Raw genomic sequence first — 26,568 nt, forward strand, 5'->3', positions numbered from 1 at the left:
TAAGCCCTCAAGCAGGGAAATTCCAAAATTAAGGCTGAATCAACACCATTGTTCTGGGTATGCATCACAATACTCAGCCACATGAATGGTAATAGAATTTCTACCTGCTTGGTAAGTTGTTCTCCAGTTGGTGTTTAATACAACTGTAGAAACAACAGCAAAAAACCACCCTCTTTAATCTTGTCATATTAAGAGTTTTAAATTAAGAAATTAACACTTCACTTGATATATACAGTCTTGAATAAAATACATTACTATGGTCCCATGGTTGGGTTGTGACATGCTAGACAATGGGGAACAATGGTTATGAAAATACTTGTTGCTATGCAAAAACATTCTCTCACAAATTACAGTTTACTTAGCATAGAGGATGCAAACATCCTCCAGTCCCTTGAGTACTGAAAGAGAGGACTATATCATAACACTGATTAGTTCCCAACGTTCTCAAACCTCATTGACAGATCAGAAAAGGAAGGGTATATGTATTGAGGGTGTTGTTTGCAAGGAAAAAAAGTATTTATCTTGGTATTGGATTATTTACTAAGTTTCCTCAGCAGTTGTAAACCTCTAAGAAAATAAGAAGAAATGAAGAAAAAACTGATTTATTGCCGACATGTCCTTAATTATACAGCGAATGTAGCAAGTGTTACAGTCAATTGTACTTTATGTATGTTTATATGTGAAATGTATACTCATGACAAGCAAAATAACAGTTCAAGTATTCAGCAGGGTTATTTCAAAGAGAACAGACCTGATCTTACATTTCATGCACAACAAAAATTCCCATTGTAGTCAACAGTTTTGGTTCATGGTTAAGCCCCAAGAATTTAGTAGGTTTTTCTTTTGAAAATTTGATACAAAATCAATTTACAATTTGATATTTTTGATCACACTTGTTTGAATTTCCAGACATTTAAAATATGGAACATGTCCCTTAGCAGTTGCTCACCTCACCACTCTTTCATGCATTTTTATCTTCTGCCTGCAAAGGAGGAATATATACAGACGACTTGCTCATGAAAGCTTATGCAGAAACCCTCGACAACTTTAATTTCAGTCAGGTGACATCTAATGATTGTTTTTGTCATGTATCACTTCTTTCACACCCACAAAGACTAATGACTACCTATAGTAACTGCTATTAAAAGGTCAGCATTCCTCAGCAGTTATCACATCGTGGTATATAAGATATCTGTTTTTCCATATGCTTAAGAAATAACTGCAGTGGCTGTTTGCATATCTTGTCCACTTTTAATATTCAGTAGTTTAAAAGCAAAGACTTGTGCCTTTTAAAGTAGCTGTGGCTCAGGCACAAGACCACACTCTTCCCCTCAGACTTCTCTGCCTCCTTCCTTCTGGAAGCAGTCTTTAGCTAATTCCCTCTCTGATCCTGTTCTCCTTCTAGCCCCAGGAAGAGGAGGAGGAATAACAGACAGAAGTCAAGGCCAAAAAAAAAAAAAGAGAGAGAGTGTTCCTGAAAGAGGAGCCAGCTTGAGGTTTCATAACCTTGAAAGAGACCCTCTAAAACCATTTTGTTATTTATTCGCTTTATTTTAGCGCCCAGAGTCCCCAACCAAATCAGGGCCTGTAATGGGGTCTACAAACCCCAGATTGGGCACACAGAGGAGGGAGGAGAATCTTTCCTGTTAATAAACAAGCAGCTTGATCACAACCCCAGGCAGCTGCTAGAACTGCAAATCATAAAAGCAGGCATCCACAGCTGTGACCAATAGAGAAAACAAGAAAAAATGGAGAGTACAGGGAAAGAATGAGAGGCAGAAAGGTGTGGAATAGTACCAGGCTGTCTCCACAAAAACAGCCGAGAGACTGCAAACCCGAAATGTGAAGAGCTGATGGACTTAACTGGAGGCAAATGTCCAGCAACTGACAGAGAAAACTAAGAAGGTCAGTCAGGAGAAGATGAGACCACACTAAGACAGTGACAAGGCCCTCTTATAGTAATGATTGTACATAAATATGGTAAATAGTCTTTGCACATCCTCTCCGTGGAGACTCTAGCTATGTAATCTCCTTCCATCCCATAAGATTGCGAGCTTCAATTTGGGCTCAACTTCCAGTGGCTTCTTTGCTGCAGTAGCAGTTACCTAAAGGACTTTTTGAAAGTCTTTTACTTACCTGCTGCCTGATGAACAGTTTTGAAAATTCATGCTGCTAACTTTTCTTGTTGGTTAGTATAATCGTTCTCGGTATTATCATAGGACTGGCCAGTACAACACCAATTGCTAAAGACCTAGGTACATTGGTGGCCAGTTTGATGGGGAAACTTCTTTAAAAATTGTGTGCTTGGGATACAATCTAAAAACCTAGTCCTTATGTAAATGATAGCAATTATATTGCCAACCTTTTATTATGGTCACTTTTTGTAATACAACTTTTAAAAGTACCAGTGAGCTATGAATTAAAGCCAGCTACTGCACAATTTCATGCAACAGAATACAATTTGGCTAAGGATATTTTTATTTCCATCCTTAAAGGTTAAAGTTCCCTTTTTGAATAAATTAAAGGTATTCAAATTAATTTAAAGGAGCAACAGGATTAAACATTGGTCTCTCTCTCTTTGCTTGTATCCTACAATAAGTGGCTTCAAAATCTCTCTTTGTTCCATTCAAATTTTCTAGATTTCCATTTTTTATATTGTATCCTAAAGCAGCTAACTTTTTAATTCTGTACTGCACAATTTGGGTTGTCAGCTCCAGCACCATTGGCGTCTCTTTAATCTGATCTACAGAAATTCCTTCCTTCAGCAGTCCCCTGAGTCTTTCTTCCAGAACTAGAACAGAATTGTAGAGGAGAGCAGGGCATTTCAACACGAGCTCTTTTAATTCTTGATCACTGCACTTAAAAACATCTTTGGAAAAAAACATGCTCCTCTGCATAGTGTCAGGACTAAGATTAAAAATAAAACCTTTAAGCCTAGATAGCAGCTGCAGAACTTCAGAATCAGTGAAATCTTTCTTCTGGAGAAACTCCAAGTTCTCCTGAACTGCTGTGGAGCTATTTAACAAAATAAATGGGTTTTGACTCAATAATTTCAGAAGCCAGATCTTCATATTGGCATTAGAACCACCTAAATTTAGATACATTCTCTGTAATGTCTCTACTATATGTTTGTTTTTCTCAACAGGCTTGTAAAAAATATCGGGTGCACTTGTGAAGAACCTGCTGATTATATTATTCTTCAGTCCCAACTCTTGAAAGAATTGAACATTAGATTTCTGGTTCTCATGATGTTCAACAGTAAAAAAAGACTCTGGAAATTGTTCTATTAATTTGACCAGTTGTTTTTCATTCTGGCATACTGATTGCCACAGATCTCTTTGAGAGTTTATCTCTGCTGGGGTACAGAGGATTGCCTCTGGGCAACGTTCCAAAATATTTGCTATGGCAGTCTTATCAGCTCCCATTTCACGTAAAGCGTTAGCAGTTTCTTTAACATAGGCTGCATCCTGAAAGAGGACCCACTCCTTTAGTCTCCGAATTTTTTTAATATCAACGGCTAATCTGTAGAGATTCTCCACAGTTCTTTTGTTCTCCACTTTCGATTTTATATCAGTTGTATAACTGAAATGCTGTAAAAAGCTTGCATCTTTTATGTTTTTCCACAGGGATGAGAGAGTCAACAATGGTTTGCAGTGCTGAGATCTAGTCAACGAAAATGTAAACATGTGTGTTGCACTATTAGCAATTCCTCTCAACATTCTGGAGTGCTGCACTATATACAAAATGAATGTAAAAACAAAAATTAGAAAACATTAATTTCTGTCTTGCAAAGTATTTTCAAAAGACATTCATGCTCAAACCTGAGCTGCTATAGGAGACAATTACTTCTAAAAGGAACATTTTCACATACCTAGCTTTCATTCCACTTCAGAATGAACATGGAATTTTCTGCTAACATTTCAAAGGATGCTTCATTAGAACAATAAAACCCCCAAATGCCATATAGGGAACATGGAGCAGAATGTGAGTGTTCTGCCCCAAATACCACACAAGTTTAACTGACCCCAAAAGGATGTTCATTAATAGGCTACTGGTGGATGCCTCTGATGTACTGCAAGATACAATGATGGTTGGGGGAATCCTGCCAAAAATGCATCATTAGCCAACTCATGGGCACTCAGAAGTGTCTTATTGCTATTACAGAGTAGCTCTCCAGCTGCACATTTAAAGTATGGGATTCTATGCAATTTAGCTGCTGCTTCTTTTTTTTTTTAAACAAAAGTTTCAATTAAAAGGATCAATGGGAGGGAAAAGCTAAATGCCTTTTTTTCAAATACTTTGAATATATTCAATTTTTTCCAGACATCCTCTCTTTCTTTCATTGGCTATATATATTCTAAAAGCCACTGAACTCACTTTTTATAATAAATGATAATTTGGACTATTGGACAGCTTTCTTATGACTAGTCAGGTAGGTTAAAAGTGGCTGAACTAGCAGCTTGGCATTTTGGGGAGGGAGTTATTGTTACCGCTTTCTCCTTTAGGCTTCAAACAACTACTTTTCTTCATCTCCCATCCCCATAGCTGCCTTATCTTTTTCTGTACTTAACTTCCCCTGTCACCTGTTGAACAAAATGAGCAAACGGATTTATGTGTAAATGAGTTCCCATCTGTGCATCCTTTGGATTTGGTGCACAGATGTGACAAACGCAATCAGTTAATCAGAATGTGATTTTGGATAATTAGTGTTCCCACCCACCCTCTAACTGAATTTAGGTTATCGTTAATGCAGCTGCACATATTCTGAGATGACAGGAAGAAGAACAGTGTTTAAATACAAAAGGGCACTAACAGGTATGTTTTTAAACTTAAATTTCTACTTTTAATAAAAACCTTTTAGAAGCTAAAGGGGAGAGTAAAAACTTGAAAAATCATATTTGTTTGAAAATTTTGTACCAATTATTGCTATAAGTAACACACCACTGATTACTATAATTAAAAGTCAGCAAAAAAAAAACTGAATTCAGTTTGTGCACTTGACAACTTTGTGTACTGTCAGTTTTACTGTACAGCAGTTTCTCCTCAGCTAAAAATACCCTTATAAAGATCAAAAAGAGAGCAGGAAAAAAGTCAAATTTTCATAGACTTTAAGGAAGTGGTCCCCAAACTGTGGGGCATGCCCCACTGGGGGGCACGGAGGAATGTTTTTGAGGGGGGTGCAGCAGGGCCTGGGCCAGCTCTCATGGGGGTGGGGAAGGAGCGCAGACCAGCCCTGCTCTGCCCCCAGCCGTGGCTCCTGACCATGGCTCCAAGACCCAGCCTTGGTGCCACTCCTGTCTCCAGCTCTGCCCCCCCTACCCCACTACTCCTGTCCATGCCCCACCCCCACCCCTGAGCTGTGGCCCTGCTTCCAGCCCCAGCTGCCGAGAGGATGTGGGGTGGATGTGGACAAGGTTAAGGGGCAGGGGCGCAACTGTGAAAAGTTTGGGGACCACTGCTTTAAGGACAGAAGGAACCATTATGATATTCTAGTAGACTAATCTCGCACATACCACAGGACAAAGAACCCTCCCTAGTAATTTCTGCATCCAACTTTTGTTTGATACATTTTTAGAAAAATATTCAGTATTTCTTTAACGCCCCCAAATGATAGAGAATCCATCAAGTCCTAGGTAAATTATTCCAATGATTAATTATTCTCACTTAAAAATCTGTCCCTTAGTTCTTGTCTAAATTTGTGTAGCTTAAACTTGTAACCATTAGCTTGTTACACCTTTTTTTCTGCTAGATTAAGAAGCCTTTAATACTTCAGAAATTTAGTTCAAATTCTTAAATAATTGTAGGCATGTTTATCTTACATACAAGAGGACACTGATGTAAAACATTTTTACTAGTATTTTTCTTTGAGATTATTTAAAATTTTTGAAGCTGAATAAGATTTCTGCCCATAATCCAGCTACTATGTGAACATACTAAAGTCGCAATCTAAGGTTTCTGATGTGATCTCAAGAGTTTCATAATTTAAGGAAGCCTTGTCTAGCAAGCTGAATCACAGAACTGGGACTCAGGCAGTCTTGGTCTGTTTCTAGGTCTGTCAAAGCCTTGCTGTGTAACTGTCGGCAAGTCATTCAACTTTCTGTGCTTTAGTTTCCCAATCTTGAAAAACTGGAATAATATTTCATGGGGTTTAAGGCCTACGGCCCTGATCTTGCAAAGACTTATGCAAGTGCTTAACTTTTCGTACTGTGAGTAGTCCTACTGAATTCACTGGAGCTACTTGGTGGGTAAACTTAAGCATGTATGTAAGTATTTGCAGGATCAGGACCTTAGTTAAACTGTGTGTGGCACTTTAGCACCTTCAATCCACGGTTCTCATGGAAATGAAGTATTATTAAAAGTGGTTGGAGACTTTGGTAATGAGATACATAAAAGTACTTACTAGTAAAATAGCCAAGCCCAACTTTTATTTTCAATTTACAAATTGTGAAAGAAAGGACTTAAATGACTAGAATAGACTTCAGTACCATATTCACTTATAAATACACTACTCATGAACACTTTTTTCCAATAAAATCTAATACATTTCTTAAGCAAATTTTAAAGAGTGAAATTTGGCCTAGTAAATGCTATCCATGCTAATCTGAGGTCAGGCACATAAGTCACAGCACAGGTTCTGTCAAAGGGACTCAGCCAACTTAAAATCTGCACTTCTGTTTCAACGTTTTACCTATAAAAAATGCCCCAGATTACTAAAGTGAAACAAACTAGATGGGAAAAATCTTTGTTTTATACTGTAGACACTACTTTGCGTGTAGTCAGTTTCTCTGTTGTTTAGTGAGGGTCACAGAGAAACAGGAAAGATAAAAACATTTTTTAAAAGTAGAAAAATGTGATTTGTTAACATCCAATACTTGGTATGGGTATGCAGGGCAATTGTAATACATGAAATTAATTTGAACTTTAAAAAAATGAATAGATTCTTAAATTGATAGTGTCCTGCTAAAGAAGTGTCTAAAAGCTATGATTTGATATTGAAATAATATTATAAAGTCTGTAGATGAGAATATCATTTACAAGAAGCTTTGTAGGAAAACACTGTTTTCAAAATAACCAAGTTCTGGAATAATATTATGAGATAGTCTCTGTTCAGCGTAGTCCACAAAATCTCCGGAAATTTTTCTAACAGATGCTAGACTGTTCTTACTATCCTTAAAACGTATAGTTCCAAGATATGTAGATACAAATATGTATAGCTACATTCAGACTTTTAGATATTTCATATGTTGTGGTGGCAGTAGTGCAGTTTTGGGAGATGTTAAGAAAAAGGCCAGACTAGATGAGGCCTTTGATCCCATAGTCAACAAGGATGCCAGTTACATCCAGATGTGGTAGTAATATTAATGAAGTATACAGCTGTCTACTACGAACTTGTCCAGGATTAAACTCATTTCACCTGCACCAATGACTATTTGCTAACTTTCAAGCAGTGTACCAAGGTGTGATACTCTTGATATTTTTTTAAGTTTGAAATTCCAGTAGTGAAATATAATATACAATAGTGCAGCAGTTTACAATGCTGTATTGTAAAATAGAATAAAAAAGTTCTGAGGAGAGGGTGTAGATTCCTCCATAAGCATTACATCAATGGTATTTCTGTAATATTAGGTACATAGAAGTCCTCTTACATTTTAAAATGTGGTGGTAACACCATGGGTCTATGAAAATGCAACAATTATAAGGCTAAACTGCTGAAAGATTATAAATTAACTCCTTTAAGGTACAGACCTCCTGCAGCAGTCTGGAGAAAACATCTCTCCACTTTTATAAAATATATAGTCTGAGAAGGGAGGATTTCACACCTGTCAGGATTTATACAGTCTGAGCACCTGTGAGCAGCTAACGCTCAGCTCAGACACCTGCACTTTTGCTTTTTCAAATGTCCCCTTCAGTATGCTCAACTGTCTTCACCGAATTAGGAAAACAAACGCCATCTAGAGCCCCCTACCCCCCAGCACTGTGTACAGGAAACGGGGGGGGGGGGGGCGCTCTCTCTAGCCTCAGTTCTCAGGGGCAGCGCGAGAGAGGGATTGATTCAGCGATGGGCGACCCCGAAGAGCTGAGGATGTGCCAATAACTGGCTCGCCCCCTCGCGCGGATACCGGCCTGAGGAAGAGGCTGTGGCGCCACCCCGCCGCGCCGTACGGGTGGGGGCGGGCAGGCCCCAGCTCCGCGTTGGCGAGAGGGGCCCACGAGACCCCGAGTCGGAGGGGAGGGCGGCAGGGCCCCGCTGTGGTGCCAGCCGTGTGGGAGGGACCCAGCCCTGCCTGAGCCCCCAGTGGCCGGGCTGCTGCGGGAGCGGTCGCTGGTGCTCAGCCCTTGGGCCGCGACGGCCGCAACCCCGGGCTCCTGACCTGGGCTCCGGGCTCCCGCCGGCTCTCCTGAGGGGCGACGCGGGCTGGCGCCGGTACCGCCCGTTGGAGGAGGGAACGGAGCAAAGCCCCCCCCCCGTACCGGGTCGGGACCTCGCTGGCTCAGCGCAAGCGGCCTGTCCCGTCCCTGTTGCCCGGTGGGAAGAGCTAGGAGGCTGCGGGCCCTGGGCCCAGCGGGAGCAGCACAGCGTCCCCTGCTGGGAACTCCCCTGCCCTGCTGAGCTGCAAAGGTGGGGCCTTTCCCAGTGACGTCCAGGGGCCCCCAGGGTCTGGCCCTTTAAAAATTAGAGTTAAAACTTGTAAATCGCTAATGGGATGTTTGCATGAAATGAATGCAACGAACCCAGGCCCCAGCACGGTGGCCTGTGACTGGGTAATTTAAGGATAACTGGGGGAGGGAGACTAGGGTGTGTCTGAGTGAGGAGGGCAATAGGGAGGCCTCTTTAGACTCTGCAGAAGTGCATTTCACAGATCACTGTAAAATAGCCGATGTTTTACGATGGGCTGTCCTAGGAGCAGTTGGTGGCTAAGAGCCAAATTCAAGGGAGTAGCTATCTTTACTTCTCTAGGATAAACCAGAGCTGAATCTGCCCTTATGATTTCAGCTTTGCTGGTTATCCCCATATAATATCCTGGCAACAGCTGCACCAGATTGTTGACCAAGACTGTGAGACACCCAAAAAGGTTATTCCCCTGAGAATCCATCCTAGGTTTGACTGGGCCTTCTGCATGCTGGGATGGGTTGGGGGAATTTAGGCAGTAGTATGTGAATACTCTGGCAGTGCAGGGATGGGTCTGATTTCTCTCACCACTTCTATGTTGATGTAAATCCAGTAGTTTTGATGTTTTCAATCAGTGCAAGGAGGAAGAGAATACTTTGAGTCAGGGCTTGGCTACGCTCAAAACTTCAAAGTGCTGCCGCGGGAGCGCTGCCACAGCAGCGCTTTGAAGTGTGAGTGTGGTCGCAGCCCCAGCGCTGGGAGAGAGCTCTCCGAGCGCTGCATGTACTCCACCTCCCTATGGGGATTAGCTTGCAGCACACTGGCACTCTACAGCGCTGTATCTTGCAGCACTCAAGGGAGTGTTTTTTTCACACCCCTGAGCAAGAAAGTTGCAGCGCTAGTGTAGCCAAGGCCTCAGTCAAGCTCGCAGCTGGTAGTGAAGTACAGTTGTTAATAAATTAAGTCTCAGTGCTCTCGTTTCATTGTGGTAATTTACCAAGCTTTTGATATGCTGTAACTCATGCTACTGTATCTTCTTCCTTAATTAGAGGAGGATAAGCAGACTACAGCATCTTTCTAACTGAGAATCACTTATGTTCATATTTCTTCCACTTGATACAACTGTTTTTGTTGCAGTTTTAAATAGAAATGTTCCAATTTCAGACACTGAAGCATGTCTAGATTTAATAAAATTCCCAGACATGAAAATGGAATTAAGGTTTTAAATAAAGCAATAGCCTTTATTTCAAAATATTAGAATGTGGTTATTAAAGAAACAAATATTTGAAATTTAGTTTTTTTAAAAGTAAAGCTCTGTAAAATAAAAACCTCTACATGCATATCTCCAACCAGCACAGCCCTAAATATAGCTCACAGTTCATACTCCATTTCACCTACTAGAATAGCTTATTAAGGCCAATATCTCTTTCATAGTCTCCCAAAGAGAACAGAGACTCACATCCCAGTTTTCCTCTGTGGTCAAAAGACCCCAATATATCACATTTTATGTCAGAATGTAGGCCCAGATTAGATGTGGGTGGACTCTAGTTTTAAACTGAGTTGGAATATTTGCATAGGTCCTAAGCATGTGACCAAAAAGAATGAGATCATGAGAAAAAGTTGTTTTGTTAAACTTATTGTTACCCTTTGAAATACCAGTGTTATATTACTTAAGGTTTGGGTTCCTTGCCCTGTCCTTCAGGCATTGTGGATATTATAGGTAGAGAGAAAGGGAGAAGAGAGGTGATTTGGGGCCTCTGTTCCTCATTTTTATGTTTCCTCTTCTTTGAGGACCTGAAGTTAAGCCTATAAAGAAACAGTATTTGAAAGCCTTAAGGCCATTCATGCTCCGATTGAAGTCAGTGGCAAAACTTCCGTAGACTTCAATGGGAGCTAAACTGGCCCCACAAACTCTATTTAAGCTGTGTGGATCAGTGGTAGCTTGTATAGCAACAAACACCATAGGGCTCTCTAATCATGACAGCTGGCAGCCGCTGTACCTTAAATATTAATAATATTTCATAAAGTTCTGGAGTTGGAGAGGGACAATCAGGGCCATCCTTAGGATTTATGGGGCCCTATGCAGTATTCTTAAACTGGTGCCCCTATGCCCGATGGCAGCCCGTGCTCACAGCCCGGGGTGCGGGTGCAGGGGAGGGACGAGGCAGCAAAGGATAGCTAGATGCCTGGCCCACTTCACTGTGGCGGAGAATCACAGTTCCCCGAAGAGACCCCCGTACCCTCTCTCTCATGCAGAATGGACATGCAGAAGGTACCTAATTAAAAGCACTAAACTTGGCAATAAAAATGTCAGTCACAGGTTTTTTGATATGCCCTGACATTTGTCAGACATTTATTTGCAAAGATTTTGTAGTAAGGGCGAGTCAGCTGTCTTACTGAATACAACATTAAATATTATGGAATACATGACGCAGCTCTTCTGTTTTACATTTTCTTAATCAATATTTTAAAGCTGATTTTATATTTTAAATGTACTCTTGAGCTTTTATAAAGTAATCGTTCCAGATTACTACATATTTAACTCACTGAAACAAAGACATTCTTTTAAATTAATCAGTCTCAGACATTTAGTGTGTTCATAACAATGTTCATTACTTTTAGAAAAAGGGAACACTTAATTTACTCTGTGTGATCGCCTTAACAATAGACATATGTATGAAATTTCACCAACTTTAAAAAATATGTTTCCAAAGATTTTAGGCATAACAAAGGATTTTATATATTACTAAGATACTGATTTTGCTGGAGGGTTCTCTTAAAACTAGTTCATCAGATAGTCAGAAGTAAAGAGAGGGAAACTTTGTCCAGCTATCTGGAAGGAAAGGGGTGTTGTCCCTTTAAGGGCTTTCTTCAAGGGGTGGGGGGAGGTAAGGGAGAATGGATGGACAGAAAGGACAAGAAGCAAGTTTTTTTTACTATAGTAATTTAAATTGAAATCTATATTTTAGATAAGGATGGTCTTTTGAAGGATTTATTTTAAAAACTGTATGTCTGAAGATCCAAGCATTTAAGGCTAAAGATGCTTGTGCATCTAAAAATCTATGCAAGGATTTGTTAGAGATGTGATTTTATAATCTTCACCAACTCAGTAGTAAAATATTTTTAAAGCAAATTTTAAACTAAGGTCCTGTAGACTAATATGTTCTGAGTAAATATTTTATTAAGATGATGTTAAAAAAAAAAGTGAACGGTAGAGAGTTTAGGCATAGTAGTTTCTGGTTATCAGGGAATAACATACAAATTATCGAGGGTACAAAGTTTGGTTTAAAATCGGGTGGCATAAGGAATACATAATCTGTAATAGTAATGCACAACTGTTTTTGTCAGTAAATTCAGAAACTGACAGTATATACCTGGGATTTGGCAAATGCCTTCATTACCACTTGGATAGCTCTTTAACAGTTTCAATGTTGTACTAATAGATCTGGCTGGCGGGAAGGCTTTTTCACTTTAAGTTACTAGATCTCCTCCAGAGTAAGAGTCACCAGGCTGCAGCAGTCAGCTGTGGGAGCCTGCAGGCACGGTCAGAACAGGGATAGGAAGGTGGAGGGGTGGACACTAAGACCTAGTGGTGCCCCAAATTTTCAGGTGCCCTATGCAGCCTCCTATTTTGCTTATGCCTTAGGATGGACAGCATGGAAAAATGTAAGGTGTCTGTATCTCCAAACAGGGAATGAAATGGTTAATAGGAGCCCATACCTCCCAACATTTCAAGTGGGTAAAGCTGGACACAACTCCCTTTAGATTTGGCCTCTCCACCCCTCCATAGATGGGCCAAATCTGAGTGGTGCTATGACTGTGGTTCCAATGCCACTTGGTTTTCATAGAGGAAAGAGCACAGGATAATGGAGGGAAGCCCAGGGAAGAAAGCTAGGAGAAAGGTAGTTTCCTCTTTTCGGTTAAAGGCTGTGAGATGCTTGTTCTAGAATCAGAAGGTCCTCAGCCAGAGGTAGTGAAGTCTAGGGCCAGAGGCAAGACCTCCTGAGCTAAAAGTAAACTTGAGGCAGTAAATCCCAAGAGGCTGTGATGGCAAATCTTAAAATGCGTTTGGGTCTGAAGTTTGAAGGGCTGCATGGGAAGAGAGGAAAATGGTCTCCTTCTGAGGAGTAGGAAAGTAGAGAGTGGAAAGACCTGTGGGGAACAGGAAGGTCTGGAGAGTGAGGAGGAAGTCCAGAGAGGGATGATAGCTGGTATCCACAGAACTCGAGTAAACTCCTGTGGCTGACCGTGACATAAGGGTAAGAACTGGACCTTTGGAGATAAGCTCTGGGAGATGTTGCTTGTTACAAAGGCCCCAGGAAGGGGCTGGGGGAAATGGCTGAAGACAGGAAAGCGTCCAGCGAGGCAATGATGAAGTGTCTGACAGCAGACATAAGGTATCTGGATTGGAACACAATGTAGATGGTCGGCATGGGTTCCCCACTAGGAAGGAGAGAAGAGTGTGATGACCAGTGGGCCCCAAGTTAGAGGGCTGGAGAGACAAGGTCTTGAGATTATGTGTTCCAACTTCTGTTTGTTGGACTTTCTGTTACTCGAGAAGGGACAGACTTAAATGTGATGTGACCTGATTGGAGGGCTATGTCATGAGAAGAGACCACTGAAGTGACTGTAGACAGAGGCTGCTAGAAAGGATAGCTGCTATGCCACACACAGCTGCAAAGGTGTTGAGTCCAGCTTTCTACATTACACTATTACTCTATTTACAAAAATCTACTTCAGTAGAGAACAAATAACTAGTTTTTTTTTAAATAGTGTTCTGCTTCTAAGTAGGGACTTCTGGTCTGGGTTCATTCCTTATTGGGAGAAAAACAGGTAAATGGAGGCAGGATGCTCTTGCATAATTATTTTTATTTGTAATCAGCACACACTTCCTGTTGTTGTCCATCCCTTAAGGTAAAACTGCAAAAGCCAACAGAAAAAGTTAAAATTACCATGTGAAACTGTTTTCAGTACTCCACCAACAGTAGCAGTGTGAGGAACACATGAATTGCTATACTGTGATGATGCGGTTCTGGCGGGACCCAACTGAGAGTGCCAATTCAGGACCAATTGCTCAAACAGGGCAGTACCACCATAGGCTGTGGTTTTTCCACCTCTAAGGCAAACCAAACCAGCCAGATAAAAAGGACTTCGGTTTTACCCCACTGACTAACCACAAGTCACACAAGCAATTTCCTTAGACACTCCAGTCTCCCAGTATCACCATCAGTGCCAGTCGTCCTGGAGATGAATGGTTATGAAAACCAACACCCCATTTAAAAGAAAACGGTTCTCTCAATCCCAAAGGACCAAGCCCCAGACCGAGGTCAATATACACATCAGATCTTACCCACAAATCACGCTGTTGCCAATCCTTCAGAATCTAAAGGTTTATTCATAAAAGGAAAAAATAGAGATGAGAGCTAGAATTGGTTAAATGGAATCAATTACATACAGTACTGGCAAAGGTCTTAGTTCAGGCTTGTAGCAGTGATGGAATAAACTGCAGGTTCAAATCAAGTCTCTGGAGTACATCCACAGCTGGGATGGGTCATCAGTCCTTTGTTCAGAGCTTCAGTTTGTACCAAAATCCCCCAGAGGTAAGAAGCAGGATTGAAGACAAGATGGAGATGAGGCATTAGCCTTATATAGGCTCTTCCAGATGTAAGAACACTTCTTTCTTCTTACTGTGGAAAATTACAGCAAAATGGGAGTCTGCAGTCACATGGGCAAGTTCCTGTACACCCTGCTGAGTTACAAGACAGATCTGCCCCCTCTCAATGGGTTAGTTGTGTAGCTGATGGTCCTTAATGGGCCATCAAGCAGGCTAGGCAGAGCTAACACCAACTTGTCTGGGATGTTTCCCAGAAACACAGCATAAATTTGAAATACAGACAGTATAGATCCAATACTCATAACTTCAACTACAAAATGATACAGACATACAGAAGCATAATCATAACCAGCAACCAAGGTCTTAGACATCTTATATGACCCCCTTTACATAAGATTTGGTGCCACTACAGGACTTTGGTTGCAAACCATGTTCTATATGGTCCCAGTTTATATCAATAATGTCACATATACTAAATTAGACCAGTGGTGCAGCTAATCCAATAGTTTGTTACGGACAATGGCCAACACGAGATGCTTCAGAGGAAGGTGCTAAAAGACCTGTAAGAGGCAGGGTAAGTTTCCTCTTAGGCAACCTATAATTATTGGTTGCCTTTAGTCCTGGAGCATGAGGGTTTATATCTTTTCCAAAATTCATGGCTTTTTATTTGGTACTTACTGCTGTATATTATGTTTGTGTAAATGTCTAATTGCTGTTTTAAGTCTGCTAAACTTTTGGGCTCAATTATACTATTTAGCATTCAGTTCCCATCTGGAATCAGGGTATGCAGCAGAGTCAGTCATTGGGCAACCTAAAGAGTGCCACTGGCCGGTAGCAGATTGCTTGATTGGCTACTACACCTGATGAATAGGAAGAGTCAGCAGAATAGCTCTCTAGCCCAGCACCAGCAGTTTGGTGCCTGCTCAAAGCATTTGCCCACAGCTGTAATAGCGCTTGCTTGTACTCAGCCTTTCCCTTGTTTCTCTTCAGGTAACCCAGCTCTGAGCCTTGGTTCCAATTTCTCATTTTTTGGCTCTGACCTGGGTTTCTATTCCTGGCTGCCTGATTCCCCTTCCAACCACTAGGCCTGAATGCCTATGTCCTGGTCTCTGACTGTTCCACAGACTAACCTGCATTGTACGAAAATACTTCCTTTTATCAGTTTTCAATTTGCCATCTTCTAGTTTTTGGGATGCATTAACAGGAGCATCATATGAAAGACATGGGAGCTAACTGTTCAATTCTACTCCTCACTGATGAGGCCTCAGCTGGAGTACTGTGTCCACTTTGGGTGAGACACTTCAAGAAAGATGTGGACAAAATGCGTGGAATCTAGAGGAGAACAACAAAAATGGTAAGTTTAGAAAACTTGATCTAGGAGGAAAAGTTCTTTAAAAAAAAAAAAGTCATGCTTAGTCGTGAGGAAAAGATTGAAGAGAGGGCCTGGTAAATCTAATATGTTAAGGGCTGTTACAGGAAAGACCGTGAGCAATGTTCTCCATGTCCACTGAAGACAGGACAAAAAATGATCTGCTTAATCTGCAGAAAGGGAGATTTAGGTTAATAGTAAGAAAACTCTAAGGGTAAGTAAGCCCTGGAATAGCTTACGGGAGGCTGTGGAATCCCCATCTTTGGAGATTTTTAAGAACAGAGTAGATGAACACAGCCGGGGATGGTCTAGATATACTTGGTCCTGCCCCACTGTGGATAGCTGGACTGAATGACCTCTCAAGGTCCCTTTCAGCCCTACATTTTTATGTTTCACTGAATGTCCCCTTGTTCTTGTAATGAGCCATGGTGAACAAAAAATTCCCGATATACAAAATAATGGTACAGAAAGGTATATTATCATGTCCCTTCTTAGTTGTTTGAAAATCTTGAGCCAGATTGCATCCCATGCACAGTTCCCAACAGCTGCGCAAAGTCTGCATATCTTAACTGCACCTTTAAAAAAATATTAATCATTCTTTTCAAACACATATGTAGCTGTCACTCAGAATTACCTTGGGTTTATACTAGTTATGCCTGTATCTCTAATTAAACAAAAAAGAGAATCATTGTAACCTGTTCCATAAAAAAGGACTTCCTTTTGTGAGACAAGAGGGTCAATACAGTGACACTGCATTCAACTGCCTTAAATGCTAACTTACAAAGCTCTGCTTGTAGAGGATACTTTTTTTTAAAATGACCTATTTCAATTCATGAATTATCATCATCTTTGGTTAGAATATTATTCTGCTTAAGGTGTCCTATATGTGTTCCTACTCTCTCTTTGTAACAATAATGGTTGAGTTTGACAGGAAAATGTACTGTCTGGGCTTATGCTGCTCTTATGCTGCTCTTAAACATGAAAGCTCTTTTGAGCAAGAAACAGCTGAAGTATGGAAAGTAAATACAAAAGTAAAAATAAAAAATTATATAAAGGCAAATCTGACAAGTGTCTCAAATGGAGTAGGGGAAATCTCTTTCCTTGGTAATGAAAGGTGTATTTAAAAGAACACAATTTTTTTATTAAAGTTGATTATAAAATGTACTTCTTGGTATCTTTACTGTTTTTTATGTTTGTGGTTTTCTCTCTTTTTCTTTCAGCAGATCATTCACCAGGATCCACAACCTTGAGTTAGGTCTAGTCTATGCCTATAATTGACATAGCTATGTTACTCAGAGGTATGAACTATTCACACTGAGTGCTGACCTAAATCTGGCTAGGCTGAAGGAAGCTAGTCAGCTGTAGCATAGCCATGCCCATAGTTTTGCCTTTATTTCTAATCCTTTCACTTCCTGGGTTACGTGCTAGCCGACCCAGTGCAGCAGTGGGTGGATTACAAACTGTGCAAAGGAAAGATGGTGTTTTATAGGGTGACCATGTGTTCTCTTTTGGCTGTGACAGTTCCTTTTTATTAAGCCCAGTCCCAGCCATCTTGACTTCTTTGGCAAAAGTGGGCATTTATCCCCTTTGTTCTTGCCAACTTTTTCAAAAAAGTGGGGTGTGGGTGTGGTGCAGAGAAACAGGCAGGGGAAAAGTGGAGATGCCAGCCTGGGCTGGAGGGTGGGGGAATAAGGGTTCTACTGTGTGTGGGGGGACAGACAGGATTCCAGTGACAATTTCAGGTGGGGGGCCAGCAGGATTTGAGTGACCAGTGACAATTGGGGAGGGGGGAAATGTGCCTTAAGCAAGCAGTTGGGGCAAGCTTCATGTGGTGTCTCATTTTTCCTTTGGGAAATAGGCATCCTAGGGATGGCGGAGTCTTTGGGATGAAGGAAAAATAAAATCCTTTTAAATATTATCATACAAAATAGTACTTAGTACAAGTCACACACTCCAGCCCCCAAGAAAGTGCAGGGGGGCTGGAACAATGTGTCTAGGGGGATGGCTGAGAGCCATTTAGCCAAACTGTAAACTCTGACTGTAATGGAAACCACTTCAATCCACAGCTGAGCTGCCAGTCCCCTAGTTCTAGCATCTCTCAGGTAAGAGCAGGGCCAGTGCAACCATTTAGGCGAACTAGGCAGTTGCCTAGGGCGTCGAGATTTGGGTGCACCAAAAAGCGCCCCCCAATTTTTTTTTTTAATGGTTGAGCAGCCACTGCTGCTGGGACAGAGAGAGAGTGTGAGCTGCCCGCGGCAGCCCAGGGGGTTCCCCGGGTCAGGGCGCCGCCGCGGCAGCCGGCAGCCCAGGGGGTCCCCCAGGTCAGGGCGCCGTTGCCGGCAGCCCAGGGCTTCCTCTGGGTCGGCGCGCCAGCAGGGCCGCCTAGAGAGGGGGACAAGAGGGGCAATTTGCCCCAAGCCCTGCAGGGGCCCCCACGAGAGTTTTTTGAGGTCCCTGGAGCGGGGTCCTTCACTCGCTCCGGGAGCCCCAGAAAATACTCATGGGGCCTGGGCCCCTAGAGCTTCTTCTGCTCCCAGTCCTCGCTGGCAGGGGGTCCTTCCGCTCTGGGGCGGAAGGACCCCTGCCGGTGAATTACTGCTGAAGCAGGACCCGCTGCCGACATGCAGCCCGGTCTTCAGCAGTAATTCGGCAGCGGGGGACCCTTCCGCTCTGGGACCAGTCGCCAAAGTGCTCCGGAGACCTGCGGCAGGGGCCCTCCACCACAGAATTGCCGCTGAAGACCCTGCTGCACTTCGGCGGCAATTCGGCGGTGGGGGGGGGGCCCTGCGGCAGGTCTCCGGGGCACTTCAGCGGCGGGTCCCGGAGTGGAAGGGCCCCCTGCTGCTGAATTACCGCCAAAGCGGTGGCCCCCCGCCGCCAAAGACCCCAGGCCCCTGGAATCCTCTGGGCTGCCCTGGCGTGCCGTTGGCAACCTAGGAAGGTCCCCTGGGTCAGCACGCTGCTGCCGGCAGCAGCCCAGGGGTTCCACTGCGCAGTCCTGCTTGGAGAGGACACAGAGCAGAGGTGAGCTGGGGTGGGGAGGTACCGCAGGGCTCCTCAGGCCCAGGGGTGGGGAGCTGCAAGGGGGTGGGGGCGCAAGGTGAAAGTTTCGCCTAGGGCACGAAACTTCCTTGCACCGGCCCTGGCTAAGAGGGCTACAAGCGGTCGGGATGACGCAGGGGTAGGTGCGTGGAACAGCGGCCGTGCACGAACCGGGCGCGAGCCCTAAAACTGCGCCTCGTGCAGCTGTTATGTAAGCGACAGGCCGTGTCCCTGCTGCTGCGACTCATGCCGGGTTCGCCCCGTTCTCTGCACAGCGACGTAAGCACCAAGCAGCAGCTCGGTGGGAACCGGGCCCAGGCAGGCTCCTGACCCCTCCTGCCGAGCGTCCCTCTGACGTACACAGGCGGCTTTGCATAACAGCCGCGCTCCCCGGCGTGCACGCGCGCACTGCGCCCTTCCGCCCCTCGCAAGCATGCGCCGTCCCCCGCTGCTCCAGCAGGGGAGCATGCGCACGAACAGACACTTTTGCTGCCAACCGCAGGCACGCGCTCGGGCGCGCCAGGAGCAGCCTCGCAGCCCCGTGCTCATCCGGGCTTCTCCGCCCTTGAGACAAAGGGGGTGGGACTCGCAGTCCCGAAAGTGCCGCCCCTTCGCCCCCCTCACTTCGGTTACCGAGCCGGCAGACGGGCGGATTTGTTCACGGGAACGGGATCGGTTGTTTGCCTTTAGCTCGACAGCTCCTGTCGGGTCCTGTCCAGCCCCTCGGCCGCGCACCCCCCTTCCCCAGCCTCTCAGGGTAGTAAACACACGTTAGGAACGTGAGGGCGGCTAGGCAGGTGGGGCGGTGGCAGCCAATAGGAAGGCGGGGCGGGGCTTAACGGTCCCGTCAGCTCTGAAGTCCGGCGCAGTCACAGGGCTAGTGGCGAGGAAGCCACCGCCGCTTGGAGCTAGACACCGCGCGCGCCGCTAACCGTCACCTGTGGCTGCGCGCGGCCTCTCGGCGTGGGCGGGAGACTCCTAGAGCGAAGGTTTCGGGGTGATGTGTCCCCCTCAGACGGCCGGCCGCGCTGCCGCCTCCGCGGGGTCCTAGCGCCAGCGCACGATCGCCAAGCAGCGGGGGCGCCCCGGTAGCCGCTTCGCCTCTCAGTGTCACAGCCCCGCCCCGCTCTTGGCGTAGCCGGGCTTCGCACCGCGTTAGGGCTCCACGGGAGAGACGAAGCCGCGTCCGGCATGAGCCGCGGCGGCTCTTCCTGAACCCGGCGCTCCGCGAGGGATCGCGCCCCCGGCCATGGGGGTGAACGCCGTGCACTGGTTCCGCAAGGGACTGCGGCTCCACGACAACCCGGCGCTGCGGGAGTGCATCCAGGGCGCCGACAGCGTGCGCTGCGTCTACATCCTCGACCCCTGGTTCGCGGGCTCCTCCAACGTGGGCATCAACAGGTGGCGGTGAGTGAGCGAGCCCGGCCGGCCGCGCGTAAACCTCGGGTTACATATGCGGTCACGCTGCCCTCCCCCCATCGCTCTTATTGGCCCTTCTGCACCCTGAGCCCCGCGGTCCCTGCCTGCCCGCGGCTCAGGCAGCGGTAATCCATCCCCAGCCTGCGCGGCGGGCCTGCTGTGCCAGCCACAGCAACACCGCCCTCCGCCTCCTGAGTGCTCCCAGCTGTGCTGTCACCCGGCTGCTGGGCGGCCCGGAGCGTAAGCTTCAGCGCCCAGAGTGCTAGGAGCTTCCCCCCTTCAAAAGAAAATCTGCCCCAGCGCCAAATAAGGGAGTCCCTGCCACCCTGGCCAGCGCTCCTGCTAATCTCTGACTTTAACCCCCTATGTTGTGTAATCATGATTCAAGGAGATCTAGATGATGTACGTTAAATACTAGTGATTTCAGCCACTGTGACTTCCAATAGAGGGGCACTGCTGGTAGCAGTGGCTGGAAACTGTAGGGAAAGAAACTAGTGTATGCAAGTCCAAAGAGCTTACCTTCTAAATCATAGAAATGCAGGGCTGGAAGGGACCTCAAGAGGTCATCTAATCCAGCCCCCTGTGCTGTGGCAGGACCAAGAAAACCTAGACCATCTCTGGCAGCAGGTGTTTGTCCAACCTGTTCTTAAAAACCTCCAGTAATGGGGATTCCACAACCTACCTTGGAACCTATTCCAGATCATAACTATCCTTACAGTTACGAAGTTTTTCTTAATATGTAACCTAAATCTTCCTTGCTGAAGATAAAACTGATTATTGCATGTCCTACCTTCAGTGGACATAGAGATCAGTTGATCACCATCCTTTTTATAACCACTCTTAACCTATTTGAGGACTGTCAGGTCCCCATCACTCTTTTTTTTTCCTTCTCAAGACTAAACATGAACAATTTGTTATAGCTATGAGAAAAGAAAAGTTTAGCAAAAAGAACATCACTTTTGTTCTGGACTTTTTCCAATTTGTTCATAAATTTGACTCCCAGACCTGGATGCAGTGCTTCAGCCAAGGCCTCACTGGTACTGAGTAGAGTGGGTCAGTTATTTCCTGTAAATACCTGAGCTGAGATAATTTTGAGACAAAAAATGCACTGACACCAGGTATTGAATTCACGAAAGGATTTTTTAATATTGCTTAACATTGCTTAACACACATTGCTTAACAGATTTATATGTAAATTCTCAGAAAATCCATTCAATCCTGAAAAGTATAAGTGATGTCATTTTCAGGAAGATGCAAGTTTAACAAATTTCATACCAAACAGTGGCTACATCTTCACACTTGTGGAAGCTCTCATCTGAGCTAGCATGCTAAAAAGAGTAGTGTAGCACATTCAGATGAGAGTTAGTGTGAATATGGGTATTTGAGCTGGGAATCACACCTAACTTGTAGCGAGAGGTTGAATCCTGCTTTGAGTTTTGCTCTTATCTGTCATAGCTCCGTAGTTAAAGTTACCTGTATAATAAAGAGATGACATCGCAAGAAAAGAAGAAATAAGAGAGAAGGTAGTGGGGCTAGGTTATACTGCAAAATGATGAGCTTACTTAAAACTTCAGTATTTGTCTGAAAGGTTTTCCTTTTCTAATAAACTGATAATATCTTGGAGTTCATGTAGAATCAGCAAAGAGCCTGTAGTCCTTGGATGGATGAATGCTAATTTAGCCTCCATAGAACTGTAGTGCTGAGAAGTGTTAACTTCACTTTACAAATGATGAAACTGAGGTACAGAAAGATGAAGTTACTTACCCAAAGTTATACAAGGAATGTATGGCAGAGTTAAGAGGAGAACTTTGACTTAGTAGGCTACCAGTTTAGAGCCTTTTCTACAAGATCTTCCTTTTATTTTATATAATTTTCTCTATCCAAGGACATCAGAGTAAAGAAGTTAGCTTGTCCATGAAGTAAATGTTTGGAAGTTGCCAACTTCTGCCCATGATAGTCCTATTTATAGTTTTGAGAAGGTAGAAATACTAGAGTACCCTTCCTATGATATTTCATTTTTGTTGACAAACATGCATTAACCATCAATTTAGAATTATGCAGTATAATACGGTTGTTGCTGGACACTGGTTCCAAATGGGATGGTCAACAATTGTCTTTACAAGTTGTTTTCAGCAGATACTTTCTGCTGAAAAACATATTTTCTTTATAAACAATTCAGAGATTTCTGCTTTTATGGTAGAACTACATACATGCCATTACAAGCTGTGAAATTATATTTCCTAATCATTCTATCTGCTGGAGCCAGCCTAAAGGAATAAGGCAAGTCTGATGTTTTTAAAGTACTTTGCAGGTTCCTAAATTTGTTTGTTAGTGGAGTAGGAATTAAGAATGTTAAATATCCTGAAATATGTAATATTATGCAGAAACAAATCAAGATATGCTTCTACTCCTGTAGTCTCTAGTCTTTAAAAGGTCAGCATGCAGCATGGAAGCTTATGATCTGTGAGCAGGTGTGAACTTCATGGGACCTACTAAAGAAGAAGAGCCTCATTAATATTAATATTAACATCCTCTGGGTTTCTGGCAACCAGTCAGTGTACAATTATATGTGTATAATGTATATTACTCATATTTAGCACGTGTTAGCTTGCTTAGTCTAAAAATATTCTTAGTGCTGTACAGAAGACAGTCAATCCCTGCTCTGAAGAACTTATAGTCTAAAAGAAGAAAGTAGGACTTTGGAGACCTTTTTTTTTTTTTTTTTTTTAAAGGAAGAATGCCTGCTCTGTGCTAATCCTTCACCTCTCCAACAAGATCAGAGATCTCCCAGAAGTAGTTTCAGATACTGCAGCACCCTTTCCTAAGACACCATTTAAATTGCTTCAGATTTCAGTGCCTATATGGCTCTTGCTATAAACACAGTTTGTGTACCAGAGACTCTTCCTTCTGCTTCATAGTTCTTTATTATGTGCTTTATTCAAGCTTTTTCAAGTAAAATTTACAGCCACCATTAAGATACCAACAAAACTAGTCTCAACAACTATTTACCAGAATGATTTCAATAAGTTTTTATAAACAAACAAATAAGTTTGTTTTGAACTAAATGGAAACAATTTACATTTTTTTTCATAATTTTGTTTTCATTTTTTAACAGCTGTAGTATGTGCACAAGACCTGTAAAATGGCCCTTTCAGTTTGGCGCTATCATTCAGCAGCTGAAATTGACAGTCAAGTGCTTATCTTCTCAGATATTGGTTATTTGCTCATGTGTTTTTACAGAACAGGGCATTGCACTGGCAAAACTACAACAAAACAACTCAGTGTGAATAGGAACAGATACTCACTCAGCAACTGAAAATCTTAAACTTTCTTGTCAGTTTCCTTTTTCTGCTGCTAATTTACAGTGCCATTTTTTCATCAACATGAGTTTAGCATTGGGTTGAGGGAGGGTTTAAAAACTGAGGAAATCTATATAGACAGAAATATTTGTCTTGCAAAGGGCTGGACCAGTGACCCAGATTCTCTTCTAGACCGTGTCACCTTTTGTTCAAAATCAGTACATCCGGAGTGACTACCATTGTCAGGTTTTCATCTATCTTTGAAGATAAAGCATGGTTAACAGAATGGGCATAGAAAAAGATGCTATAATAAAACTAGAAAAGAAATGAGAGGAGACTAGGTTTTGTTTCTTCTTGGAAATAACATTACATTGTGATAGCTGTCTTCACATCAGTCATGATTGTTCCATTCACGTTATAAGTTGTGCAAAATAGAGACATTTGCAGTTTTTCTGGTTTTCAGGGTTTTTTAACCTGGCAAATTGAGAGCATACTTCAATATATTGATGTTGTATGGGAAATTCTCCTCTTAACCATGCCGGTAACTCTTGTGTGAATTAGTATCTTTGTATAGTTGTCATATTGAGCAAGTGTAATTACTAACCAGTGACATGGCCTTACTGACCTCTTTTTCTCTTGGCTTCTTTCCTACGCCCTCTAAAACTTAATACCATGCTTTTGATTATTATTCTGCCTCTCAAGTTGTTAAACTGGCACCTAAGTATATCTCCCTGTTGATCATTCCAGAGGTACTGGATCTAGATAACAAATTTTTCATTTCCATTCTCAAATGTAAGATTCTGTCCTAACAGAAGATTGATTAAATTAATGTAAAAAGTGATAGGACATGGGGCAGGAAGATGCAAAATGGAAGTTTTGTCCTTAACTCCTTGATATCAGAGTTATGTCTCTCATTTCTGGCATTGACATATACCGGGGTGGCCAAACTTGTTGACCCTCCAAGCCACGTATGACAGTCTTCACAAGTTTGAGAGCTGGGGCACAGCTGCCAGGACTCTGGGCTTCAGTCCTGCTCCTGCCGAAGACCCAAGCCCCAGTACGTTCGCCACATGGGGCTGAAGCCCTGAGACCCCCTTTCCCGCTGGGCAGAAGCCTCTACCCTACCATACTGCTGCAAGGCAGAGATCCCAATCTCTCTTCTCCCCCCTCCCCCCCCAGTCTGCTAGGTGGAGAATGGGGAGGTGTGGGGGCTCTGCAAGCTGCACATTAACTGTAAAAGAGCTCATGAGCCACTGTTTGGCCACCCCTGACATATATTAAGAAATCTAACTGGCTGTTCAGTTACTCTTACTTTACTTTACATGGTTTAAATTCTGCCCTCAAAAAAATGTTGTAGCTTTCATTTCACAGTGGAACCATAGTTTAAGAAGAAACTGAATGACTTGTGAGCTTTTCTCCTCAAAATACAAAAGTTAAAGGTATAACTTTTTTTTCGGGATAGGTTACAAAGGGTTTGAGCATGACTTTGTCTCATATTGACTGTTTTTGAATATGTTTGCCTGTTACGAGCAAAGAGTACAAATCACTCTGATCACATTTGTCTTCAGGATGAAAGAAAATGCTTTTACTCTTGTTTTGGCATTTGATTAATAGAAATATCTCCACATATTTTTTTTTTCTTTCCTTCATTGTCTTGCCATGTAAGGATTCAGTTTGGCTGATCATTTACATTTCTTCTGTTTTCCTTGATTCCTGTTGGTTGGGAAGGATGCTGGCATGAAGGAGTAGTTTTAGAAAACCTTAGGCATCCTGTTAATTTCATGTGGTGGAATTTTTTGATTTTTTCTCTCTGTTTTCTTTAAAATACTTGTTTGTTTTGTTTGAAACGAGAAAATATTATTAACTCTGCATACAGTTAATGTATTTTTATTTTGAACTGAATTGTTCTTTTGCTATGGAAATATTTTGACATGTTCAGTAGCTTATAATGTTAGGTGCTGTTTTTTTGGTTTTTTTTTTATGGCAGAAGGTTTCATTTGGGAGAGGGAGGGAGGCGTTATGTAGAGTTTCTCCATAACCTGTGCTTCATAACTTCCTGGTTTGAGGCACTGCCAGTCTTATTAATATAGTCTGCTGCTCTACCCAATCAGAGAAGTAGAGGTACAAGCATTTATTTCTCTTTTTCAGGGGCACTAGAATAATTTGTATAGTGGAGGTGCTAAGAGCCATTCAACCACATGCATCCGACGAAGTGGGTATTCACCCACGAAAGCTCATCCTCCAAAACGTCTGTTAGTGTATAAAGTGCAACAGAATTCTTTGCTGCTCAACCAAACTGTAAACCCTGTATATGATGGAACCATCTTAAGCCAGGGGGTGCTGCGGTACCCCCAGTTCTAGCACTCATGTTCCTTCATGCTCTCAACTTTTCGAATCTTAATTCCTCTGTAATTTTTTAAACAAACTCACCTTCATGGTTTGTAAGAATTATTAAGTGTGAAATATTCATACATCTGGTGCTTGAATTTCCATCTTAGGTGTCTCTTAGGTTACCCCAGCAATTCTGAAAGTCTCTCATTGTGAAGGCACATCATAACTTCAGTGCATAACTTCGCTGTGCTAGGACCTGCTTGTTGACTTTGTGTTTGCAGATGAGATTACCCATAGATAAAAGGAGAAGAGATAGGAACCAATGGCAGAGTGCTGTGGAACTCCTGCAGAAAGCTGGAGGGGGATTCTCCAAAGGTCAAGCTGACAGAGTGATTAGAAAAGTAGGAAGAGAGCTAGGATAGGATAGTCATGAAAGCCAAGGGAAGACAAGAATTTCAAGAAGAGGAGCCATGGTCAGCTGTGTCACAGGTAACCAGTAGGTTGAGGAAAATGATGGTTCTGAGATTTGATTAAGATGTCATGAGAGATGGTGAGAGTGATTTCAGTTGCGGTAAAGGCAGAAGCTGGATGGTAGGGGGTCTAGGATGGAGTTGGAGGAGAGGAACTCCAGACAGCAATTATAAACAGCACAGTGTCCTTAGATATTAAGGGAAAAGGGAGAAGATTGGAGAGGCAAGTAAATAGAAAGGGAGAGCTCTCTTTCTCAAGATGTGAGAAGTTAACACTCCTTAAAAAAAAAAAAAAAAAAAAAAGAACTAAAACGCAGCAGTCGTCCTGGGTTCAGTTTTTACTTTGAGAAGTGTTGTTCTTCTGATCTAGGCATCTAACAGCCTGTTCCCTGCTCTTCTGGGTGACCATCGGC

At 43.2% G+C, this 26,568-nt stretch overlaps 2 protein-coding genes and 2 long non-coding RNA genes across 5 annotated transcripts in view; 1 reads left to right on the forward strand and 3 right to left on the reverse strand.

The window, feature by feature from the left end:
• Nucleotides 1-586: 586 nt before the first annotated feature.
• On the reverse strand, nt 587-8,549 carry MTERF2 (mitochondrial transcription termination factor 2). The gene is made up of 2 exons (XM_030545105.1): nt 8,473-8,549; nt 587-3,733 (listed from the first exon to the last, which is right to left on the reverse strand). Exon 2 carries the CDS (start codon nt 3,717-3,719, stop codon nt 2,535-2,537), a length of 1,185 nt encoding a protein of 394 aa, XP_030400965.1. The 5' UTR covers nt 3,720-3,733; nt 8,473-8,549; the 3' UTR covers nt 587-2,534.
• A 4,914-nt stretch (nt 8,550-13,463) lies between these two features.
• On the reverse strand, nt 13,464-14,103 carry LOC115641756. Its single transcript, XR_003998109.1, has 2 exons — nt 14,067-14,103; nt 13,464-13,531 (listed from the first exon to the last, which is right to left on the reverse strand). It is a non-coding gene; the product is annotated as an uncharacterized LOC115641756 (long non-coding RNA).
• Nucleotides 14,104-14,259: 156 nt separating this feature from the next.
• LOC115641753 lies at nt 14,260-19,385 on the reverse strand. The gene is made up of 3 exons (XR_003998108.1): nt 19,270-19,385; nt 15,356-15,557; nt 14,260-14,298 (listed from the first exon to the last, which is right to left on the reverse strand). It is a non-coding gene; the product is annotated as an uncharacterized LOC115641753 (long non-coding RNA).
• Nucleotides 19,386-19,521: 136 nt separating this feature from the next.
• The window catches only part of CRY1 (cryptochrome circadian regulator 1), a 78,035-nt gene continuing 70,988 nt past the window's right edge, over nt 19,522-26,568 (forward strand). For both annotated transcript variants that reach the window (XM_030545086.1, XM_030545094.1), the window contains exon 1: nt 19,522-20,043. In XM_030545086.1, the coding sequence (XP_030400946.1) occupies nt 19,886-20,043 (158 nt within the window). In that variant the 5' untranslated portion in view covers nt 19,522-19,885. The remainder of the gene's footprint in view (nt 20,044-26,568) is intronic.

This window comes from Gopherus evgoodei, chromosome 1 (assembly GCF_007399415.2).
Source record: "Gopherus evgoodei ecotype Sinaloan lineage chromosome 1, rGopEvg1_v1.p, whole genome shotgun sequence".
Lineage (NCBI taxonomy): Eukaryota > Metazoa > Chordata > Testudines > Testudinidae > Gopherus > Gopherus evgoodei.

Excerpts from the sequence above, each read along its gene's own strand:
- MTERF2 (XM_030545105.1), bottom strand. The coding sequence starts at position 3,719 with ATGTTGAGAGGAATTGCTAATAGTGCAACACACATGTTTACATTTTCG.